Source organism: Littorina saxatilis, linkage group LG1 (genome assembly GCF_037325665.1).
Source record: "Littorina saxatilis isolate snail1 linkage group LG1, US_GU_Lsax_2.0, whole genome shotgun sequence".
NCBI lineage: Eukaryota > Metazoa > Mollusca > Gastropoda > Littorinimorpha > Littorinidae > Littorina > Littorina saxatilis.
In genome coordinates, this window is record NC_090245.1 from 100,105,652 (window position 1) to 100,116,088 (window position 10,437).

The window sequence follows — 10,437 nt, forward strand, 5'->3', positions numbered from 1 at the left end:
GGCTCATAGCATCAGTCTACAGTCACTGGCTCATAGCATCAGTGCTAGCAAGTCATCTTTGTCAAATATTTTCCCCTCTTAGATTTAAAGGCACACCCCTTCCCATGTAAACAGTTCAGCTCACCATTTCACATCTGGCAAGGTTTTTCTTTTCTTTATTTGGTGTTTAACGTCGTTTTCAACCACGAAGGGTTATATCACGACGGGGAAAGGGGGAAGATGGGATAGAGCCACTTGTCAATTGTTTCTTGTTCACAAAAGCACTAATCAAAAATTTGGCAAGGTTTTTCATAAAAGGAATTTAGAAATGAGAAAAAACACATGGCAGTGAAACCTAAGCTGTAAACATGTAACAGTTACCAAACCTGACCTTGAAAATCCTTGAGAATTGTGTTTAAATGCATTATCGACATTAATGAATTGTCATGCTTGAGGAGCATATTAAATAGTTGAATCATGGCATGTTTGTTTATTTGTTTGTTTGTTTAACGCCCAGCCGACAACGAAGGGCCATATCAGGGCGGTGCTGCTTTGACATTTAACAAGCGCCACACACAAGACAGAAGCCGCAGCACAGGCTTTGTCTCACCCAGTCACATTATTCTGACACCGGACCAACCAGTCCTAGCACTAACCCCATAATGCCAGACGCCAGGCGGAGCAGCCACTAGATTGTCAATTTTAAAGTCTTAGGTATGACCCGGCCGGGGTTCGAACCACGACCTCCGATCACGGGGCAGACGCCTTAATGACTGTCACGTCAAGGCGTGAAATGTAAGTTACTTGCGTTGTTGGCGTTAATAAAAGAAATAACCAAGCCCGTTTTGCATCCTTTTCCAAGTTATTATTCACATTTATATTCACTCTGTTTCCAACTTCAAGCACACTTATAACACATGCACACGCACACAACTATTAAGCGGTTAGTAAGGGTTAACGGGAATAGTTACTCAGCACCCCTGTGCTAGATCACGATATACAAGCATAAACAAGGCAAGGCAGACGTCCGGCTGCAGCCTTAGCAATCAAACACACGGGGAAAAAAAACCTGCGATAGGTTGCGATCAATAATAATTCAAGGGTCTTCGCCACAGTAATCGTTCATGAAATTCACAAGAAACAGGAAAAATCAATTGAAGATTTAAGAGAATAAGGACTGACCCTGTACATTTAATAGGGAAAACGCATGAAACAAATATTCAAAGAAAGTCTAGGGACTACTCCCTGATGCATATCTTGGGACTCCTCCCGAAGATCAAGAGTTATTGAGACGAGCCTGCGTTGTCTCAATATTTACAAGTTTTTCCTCTCTGTGGGGTAAACAACAAAAAATGACTGACACCGTCGGGCCGGGAACAAGAGAGGGGAAAAGATGGAAGACTTAGCTCTTTGTCGGCGAAGATAAGTGTTCCTTGACGGTGACGTCACGTCGACGATAGACTGCCTGCAATTAGCAGGTAAGCTGGTCCTCCCCGTAAGTGTCGACGGGGTAACTTGAAGCTCGGCTCATGCAGCGCGGGCTTCCTGAAGGTGAGGCACCAGGGTCTCGGCGTCAGTTCATGCGAGAGCGTAGTTATAGCCCCCTACGTCACCACCATCAGCGCCGGCGACAACGAGGACGGACGGCGGTGGAGACGAAGCACGGTGGAGGCGAACCCACCCGGCCTCGACGGTGCACAAATCAAGCTCCGAAGGCGGGCGGACATCCCAAGCTGAGAGTGGGACACAGTAGCGCTGCAGGATACTGCCACGGTGACAACACCGGTGACAAGGACGAGGCAACAGGTGGGTTGATGAAGAACATCAAGAAGAAAAGAAGCTGCAACACATTCGATAACCACTGAGTCCCAGAGTCGGCGAAACATATCCTTTCCCCCACTGCCCCCAGCCCTAGGTGTGTACAATAATATTACCCCCAGGAAATATTGTCTTGCGAGCTGTCAATCACCCGGCAACAATATTTACAACAACATAAATCTTTACAATAGCCATGAATGCTATAATCAATTTCCAAAGAACGGAAGCAACCCAGGCTTGGCATTCTTGATTGTAATACACGTTAACGTCCCTTGATAAAATAACAGTCGTCAAACAAAGCAAAAGCTGGAGTTGTTTTGAACTTGGTTTAAACGTCACCTTGACCACTAATCGTTCTGTCCACTGACAACTGTCAACTAGTGTTAGTTCACACAAAATTTCACACGACAACTGAGACAACGACACCACAGTAGACGACAATAATTACAACCAATAAACAAACGAAACAAGACACATTCCAACACACAATTACCCCAGCGGCTCTTGGTAGTTGCCAACAAAACTCCAACACCGCCACACAGTCCAGACTCTGTCCAGCTTCTCTGCCATTCAAACCGTGAACTCAAGCAGTTATGTCGTACTAATACGCACGAAACAGAACCCAAGGCCTGCGCAAAAATGCTGCAACGCGAGGTCCGCAGCTAGCGCACGAGATACGCCATCTAAGCGTGCAATGTTTCGATGACAGTGTTATAGCAACTGGCAAAAGGAAATCGCACGGAATGCACCCATCAACAAACACACAATAATACATCGCGCCGAAAATAACGCAACATTGCCACCAAGGACAACAGTCGTCAAACACTTGCCACCAACAGGTACGGCTCAATAAACTTGCCTGGATTTCCTTGTTCCTGTTGTAACGAGAATCTTAAACCTTTCTCTTCAGTCTGGGTCTGTGCCTGCACAGTTTAAAGAGGCAGTCATAACACCACTTCTAAAAAAGCCAGGCCTTGACACGGAGTGCTTAAAGAACTATAGACCCATTTCAAACTTACCCTTTCTGACCAAGCTGTTAGAAAAGTGTGTGCTAGCGCAGCTCCAAGAACATCTGCTGAGTAATGATCTTTTGGACGTCCATCAGTCCGCATACAAGAAAAATCATAGCACAGAAACCGCTCTTCTTTACGTAACTGACAAGCTGCTGACCAGTGCTGACAACAAGGAAGTGTCTGTGCTCGCACTCTTGGACCTCTCGGCGGCATTTGACACCATCGACCACGACGTCCTCCTAAAGAGACTACAGTTCACGTTTGGAATTGCTGACAAAGCCTTCCAGTGGTTCGTGTCATATCTCTCTGAACGCTTTCAAAGAGTACAAATAGGTCAAAAAGAATCATCCCCTGTTCCCCTGAAGCACGGAGTACCTCAGGGCTCTGTTCTAGGCCCGGTTCTGTTTACACTATATACACAGGACCTATCTGACGTCATCTCGAGGCATGGCTGCGAACACCACAAGTATGCCGACGACACCCAAATAGAGGATTCTGCTCCCCCCAGTGATTTTCCAAAAGTGGTTAAAAACACTGAGCGCTGCATTGAGTCAGTTAAAGACTGGATGATAGACAATAAACTCAAGCTGAATGACTCAAAAACTGAGGTGATGCTGTCAGGCTCAAGGCATGCTTTAAATCAGATTGACTGTACTTCCCTGACAATAGGCGACACTCAGATTGTTTCCCAACCCGCTGTTAAGGACCTAGGCGTGTACCTGGACTCTGCTCTGACAATGCAAAAACACATTAGTTTTGTTTGTAAATGTGCCTTTTTTGAGTTGCGCAAGATTTCCTCTGTCAGATCATTCCTGACACTCCAAGCCACTGTTCAACTTGTCTCCTCTCTGATCCTGAGTCGACTTGACTACTGCAACTCATTGCTTGCCGGCCTCCCCACTGAAGAACTTGATCGCTTACAGAGAGTCCAGAACAGTGCTGCAAGGCTCATTCTGCAGAAGTCTAAGAAAGACCATGTCACTCCCCTACTTACCACCCTTCACTGGCTTCCTATGAAGTATAGAATCGAGTACAAGCTCGCTCTGTTAGGGTACCGCTGTTTTGAGAAATCACTTCCCCCCTATTTGTCCCATTCCCTCAGTATCTACGAGCCATCCCGTTCTCTCAGATCCTCCTCTGAAAAACTCCTTCGCATCCCCAAAACCAGGACCAAGACCTTTGGTGAAAGAACCTTTAGGTACCAGATTCCGACCGTCTGGAACTCGCTTCCAAGTTCTATCCGTGATTCCAGCAGCCTTTCCTCCTTCAAAACCCAACTCAAAACATACCTGTTTCGTAAAGCCTTTGCTTAGCCTGAGTAGACTCTCCACAACTCTATTCTGTTTTGGAACTCTCTACCCTGTATGTGCTTTATGGTCTCTTTGTCAATGGTATCTTTGTGTGTGCGCGTGCGTGCGTGTGTGTGTGTGTGTGTGTGTGTGTGCGTGTGTGTGTGTGTGTGTGTGTGTGTGTGTGTGTGTACTTTTAACATTGTACGCTAAGTTTTGCTTAGTGCTTGGGTTCTTGGTGTTATGTCTCAGTTAAATGTATGCTTTGTATGCTTGTTGATTTGTGCTAGTTTATTCTACAATGAATTTGTAAAGCGCCTGGAGCCAATTGATGGGACTCGCGCTATAGAAAAGTTATTTATTATTATTATTATTATTATTATTATTATTATTATTATTATTATTACTACGTGACAAACCCCCATCCCAGAGGAAACCGCGGGTGACAGGTGACACAGAAGATGGCTATGCCAGAGTGTATGACATGGGAAAAAAAAAATGTCTGCACTGAACCGGAGCATCACGGGGAAGAATACCCACACGCCTCCCTGCTGAGGAAATCAGCGTCAACGTTGTGGGAACCTGGGATGGATTCGACCGTAAAAGAATATTGTTGGAGCTGAAGGGCCCAACGGGCTAGACGACCACTAAGAGGACGAGCCTGCTGCAGATACTGGAGCGGCTGATGGTCGGTCTGGACGATGAAGTGGTGCCCGAACAGGTACGGCTCAAATCGCCGAATACCCCAGACGATAGCGAGGCACTCTTTCTCGATCGTCGCGTAGTTGAGCTCAGCGGGCGTAAGCTTCTTGCTCGCAAAACTGACGGGCTGCTCGCCATCGACTCCGTCTTGCAGCAGAACGGCACCGAGGCCACGATCCGACGCGTCAGTCCGCAGTCTGAAGGGTAAGGACACGTCGGGCAACTTCAACACTGGCCGTCTGGTGAGGGCATCGCGCAGCGCACCGAAAGAGTGTTCACAGTCGGGCGACCAAGAGATCGACCCGGTCCTCTTGCCCTTTGTGAGATCCGTCAGAGGGAGGGCAATTTCAGCAAAGTGGGGCACGAAGCGACGGTAAAACCCCACCATCCCAAGGAACCGACGAACTCCAGTCTTGGTGGTCGGACGCGACAACTCAGAGAATTTCTCTGTCTTATCAAGTTCCGGGCGCAGGCAGCCGAATCCAACATGATATCCCAAAAATCCCACTTCCTGAAATCCGAGGAAACATTTCTTGGGACGCGCAGCGAGGCTGACTTCCGCCATCCTGTCAAAGACCGCATTCAGCGCCCCAAGATGGGTGTTCCAGTCCTCGTTGGCTATCAGTACGTCGTCAATGAAATTGACCACATCCTCACGTTGGAGAGGAACGAGAAGGCGTCTCATCATCCGCGAGAATACTGCTCCGGCCGTCTTGAGACCAAAGGGCATGGTAATCCACCTGAACTGCCCCAGCGGAGTGGAGAAAGCCAACTTGTCGCGGTCAGATTCCTTCACCGGGATTTGCCAGTAACCTTTCGTCATGTCGAGTTTCGAGAAATATTTGGCTCGACTCAACTTGGAAAACAGTTGGTCCGTATCAGGCATAGGCTCCGCATCGAAACGAACAACGCGGTTGAGGGCGCGGTAGTCCAAGCAGAACCGGATTTGTCCATTTTTCTTGCGCACTAGGACCATCGGCGCGCTGTATGGCGATACACAGGGTTCGATTACCCCGAGAGCCAGCATAGCTTCCACCTCCTTCCTCACGACGTCGAGGGTCGCGTGGGGTAACGGGTATTGCCTGACACGCACCGGAACATCGTCTAAGAGAACGACCTCGCACTCTTCCAGAGAAGTGACGCACGGGAGATCTGTCAACTGAGGTGCGTGGCTGGAGCAAATGGCACGGAGTGCCGCTTGTTTATGATCGGGTAGTTTCCTGTCCACCTGGACATCCGAAGGAAACTCCTCCTGGACGAGAGGCATCAACGGAAAGGGACAAGGAGCACCTGTACCTTCCTGGAAATATTCAACTTCCGAGGCGTCCTCAGCTTGGATGACCACGTTGACCTGTGCCACGGGTTCAGCACGTGCGACATATGTTTTCAGGAGATTCGCATGAAAAATCTTCTTCTTTGATCCGACTAGGATACGGTAGTCGCACGGACCGCAACGTTCAACCACTTTGTATGGTCCCTGCCACGCGATTTCCAATTTGTTTTTCTTAAGTGGAAGCAGCAACAGAACTTGGTCGTTAACCTTAAACGAACGCGGAACGGTTTTCTTGTCAAAATGTGCGGCGTGACGGTCTGAGGCCTTCTTCAGAGCCTCGCGCGCAAGCTCGCAAGTTGCTTCGAGTCTGTTCCGAAGATCCACAATGTACTCTCCGGTAGTCCTGACCTCGGGGTCGACATCGTCCTGCGTCCAGAGCTGGCGCAAGATTTGCATGGGACCACGAACAGTGCGTCCGTACAGCATCTCGAACGGCGAGAACCCCAGCGATTCCTGAGGTGCCTCACGGTACGCGAAGAGTGCCGCAGGAATAAATCTATCCCACTCCTTCGGCTGTTCGGAGCACAGACGCCTGAGCATGGACTTGAGCGTGCCATTAAAACGCTCTACAAGCCCGTTCCCTTGAGCGTGGTAAGGGGTAGTATAGAGCCCGTTGACTTGCAACAACTTGTACAACTCCGTCATGACTTCGCTTCGAAATTGAGACCCGTTGTCCGAGAGAATTCTCTTGGGAACGCCCACGCGCGTGCACATCTGCCAGAGCGCTTCTGCTACCGTAACGGCATCAATCTTTTTGAGCGGGACCGCTTCTGGGTAGCGTGTGGCGTAGTCCACAGCAACCAAAACGAACCTATGACCTCGATCGGACGGAGGATGGATGGGCCCGATGAGGTCAATCGCTACCTGCTCGAAAGGAACATCCACCAACGGCATTTTCTCGAGAGCAACCTTGCGCAAACTGCCGCGGGGAACTGTGCGCTGACACGAGTCGCAAGACGCGACGAACCGGCGAACGTCGGCACACATGCCCGGCCAATAGAAATCCGACCAGATCCGGCTCAACGTGCGTCTAGCAGCTAGGTGGCCGGCCATCGGTGAAGAATGGCCTAGAGTTAAGACCTGGCTGCGGAACGTGTGAGGAACGCAAACTTGACGGTGGAACACTCCATCAGAACCACAATACTCGCGGTACAAAACGTTGGCGTGATACAGGAACCGCACACGGCCTTGACCCTGGGAGGACCACGGGTGCTGGTCGCGAGCCAAATCACGCATCCGTTTCAGAGAAGGGTCAGATTCCTGGGCATCAATCAGTTCTTGCCTAGTCTTCTGAAGACCTTGTGATTTAGGATCGAGGGGAAAATCGCCGCGGGCGTCCTTCTTAGCCTGAGCACGAGTCACAGCGGCACACGAATCACGCGGGCCGTAAGTCGGGACTTCGACAACCACACCGGAGGGAAGAGTGAAGTGATTCCCGATGAGAACAGTAGTGTTGAGATCATTCACGACATTGACCTCGATAACTCCGGAGTAATAAGGTGTCTCTACATCCACATGGGCAATCTGAGCGACGCGACTATCCGGGCCGAACGCCCCGGTAAGATCGCGGGTCTTGCCTGTGAAACATGATTTAGGGACGATATCACGCCGAGCCAGCGATATGTTGGAACCCGTGTCTCTGAGAGCCTCGGTCTCAATGCCACAAATTTTTACCTTGACCATGTAGTTATCGCCTGCGGTAGCAGCCTGACAATCTGGACACAACCGAGAACGCAACTTTGGCACAGACCCCTCAGCGGAGATCACATGAACACATCCAAAAATCGCGGACGACTGCCCGGAACCGGTAACCGACGACTTTTCGCGAGTTATGACGTCACGAGCACGCTTGTGGCAATAATCAGCCTCGTGGCCTTCCCGATTACAATAATTACAGTGTTTCTTTTTCCTGGGCGGCGCATTAGTGTTGGCCACCGATTCAGAAATAGCCTGAGAGGCAGGAGAACTGACCTGACTCACCCTCTCCTCAGACTTGGCAGCCTGACGACGCCGTCTCTGCTTCTTCTTGGCACCGGAAGTACTTACGGCACTGACAGACTCGGTCTGACGACGAGAGAACGGGTTTTTGCAATCCGGCTCGTGGGCTTCTGAATAAGCTTGGGCAGCGGCAGCAGCAGCGTCAGCCGATCCGGGTGACCGCTCCTTCACAAATGCTTTGACATCAGCGGGCAGACCGTTGATAAACTGCTCAAGACGAATGAGGTCATAGAGGCTGTCAAAATCACGATTGCCTTTGGCAAGATGAAGCCAACGGTCCAAATACATCTTGCTGCGCTCCAACACCTGCTCGTATGTCTCGGAACCAACACGTTTGGCAGCGCGGAACTTCTCTCTGTACGTCTTCGCCGTGCAATGGAAAGCTTTCAAAAGAGCATCCTTTAAAACATCATAGTCATCAGCTATTTCAACTGACAACTTCGTATAAACCTCGGCAGCTTTGCCCTTAAGGTGACCACTCAACCTGAGGGCCCAAGTCGCGACTTCCCACTTCATCTGCGTAGCAATACGCTCAAACTTGGCCAGGTACGTATCCACATCATCCCCATCGTCCAAATAAGGCAACCGAATTTTGTCGGCAATAATGCCAATGTCTGATTTCTTGGACGTGACTGAGGCGGCCGCCAAAGCAACCTGGTGAGCATGCGTTTGTTCCGGGTTGGCTAAAGCGTATGAGTGGCTTTCTTCTTCCATGGCGAGTCGGCGTTTCCTCTCCTCAGCTTCTAGTTCAAAGTTACGTTTCCTCTCTTCGGCCTCAACCACAAAATCCAACAAATCACGCCCGGTAAGACCGGCCTCCTTACCTAACTGAAGGTAGTCCATGGTGGCAGAAGGATTACCTGAGGGAGTAGCAGCCAGCGGAGGAGCAGGAGCGGCAACAAAAGAGGTGTCAGAAAGCGAATATTCCGAAGTATCAACTACGTCAGAGGAAGAAGAATTATCGTCGTCAGTGACTGTTTGTTCGGAATAATCAACACGTGGTAAAGAACGTAATTTCCTTGGAGACGAGTCCTTAGACATCGTCTGTGCATGACATCATGAAAACAAGACCGAAACCCGAAACGAAGAACGAGTGTGAATCAAATCGCAAAGATGAAATAGCTCGGAAAAACCCACAACAAGGGACAAGGCTATATACCACACAAGTGAACAAATAGGAACGGGAACAAGTAAAACAGAGGGTTAACAACTTATGAACTTATAAAAAAAAACCAGTATAAGTTAGCTTTGTATGTCAACCGTGTCTTAAACCCATTGCATCTCCACCAAATATGTCACGTCAAGGCGTGAAATGTAAGTTACTTGCGTTGTTGGCGTTAAAAAAAGAAATAACCAAGCCCGTTTTGCATCCTTTTCCAAGTTATTATTCACATTTATATTCACTCTGTTTCCAACTTCAAGCACACTTATAACACATGCACACGCACACAACTATTAAGCGGTTAGTAAGGGTTAACGGGAATAGTTACTCAGCACCCCTGTGCTAGATCACGATATACAAGCATAAACAAGGCAAGGCAGACGTCCGGCTGCAGCCTTAGCAATCAAACACACGGGGAAAAAAAACCTGCGATAGGTTGCGATCAATAATAATTCAAGGGTCTTCGCCACAGTAATCGTTCATGAAATTCACAAGAAACAGGAAAAATCAATTGAAGATTTAAGAGAATAAGGACTGACCCTGTACATTTAATAGGGAAAACGCATGAAACAAATATTCAAAGAAAGTCTAGGGACTACTCCCTGATGCATATCTTGGGACTCCTCCCGAAGATCAAGAGTTATTGAGACGAGCCTGCGTTGTCTCAATATTTACAAGTTTTTCCTCTCTGTGGGGTAAACAACAAAAAATGACTGACACCGTCGGGCCGGGAACAAGAGAGGGGAAAAGATGGAAGACTTAGCTCTTTGTCGGCGAAGATAAGTGTTCCTTGACGGTGACGTCACGTCGACGATAGACTGCCTGCAATTAGCAGGTAAGCTGGTCCTCCCCGTAAGTGTCGACGGGGTAACTTGAAGCTCGGCTCATGCAGCGCGGGCTTCCTGAAGGTGAGGCACCAGGGTCTCGGCGTCAGTTCATGCGAGAGCGTAGTTATAGCCCCCTACGTCACCCCATCAGCGCCGGCGACAACGAGGACGGACGGCGGTGGAGACGAAGCACGGTGGAGGCGAACCCACCCGGCCTCGACGGTGCACAAATCAAGCTCCGAAGGCGGGCGGACATCCCAAGCTGAGAGTGGGACACAGTAGCGCTGCAGGATACTGCCACGGTGACAACACCGGT

At 49.3% G+C, this 10,437-nt stretch overlaps 1 protein-coding gene across 1 annotated transcript; it reads right to left on the reverse strand.

Annotated features, from left to right (window-relative positions):
• Positions 1-4,619: 4,619 nt before the first annotated feature.
• Positions 4,620-8,975, reverse strand: LOC138956961 (uncharacterized). The gene has a single exon (XM_070328174.1). The coding sequence runs from the start codon at positions 8,973-8,975 to the stop codon at positions 4,620-4,622; it is 4,356 nt and encodes a 1,451-aa protein (XP_070184275.1).
• Between the last annotated feature and the right edge of the window lie 1,462 nt (positions 8,976-10,437).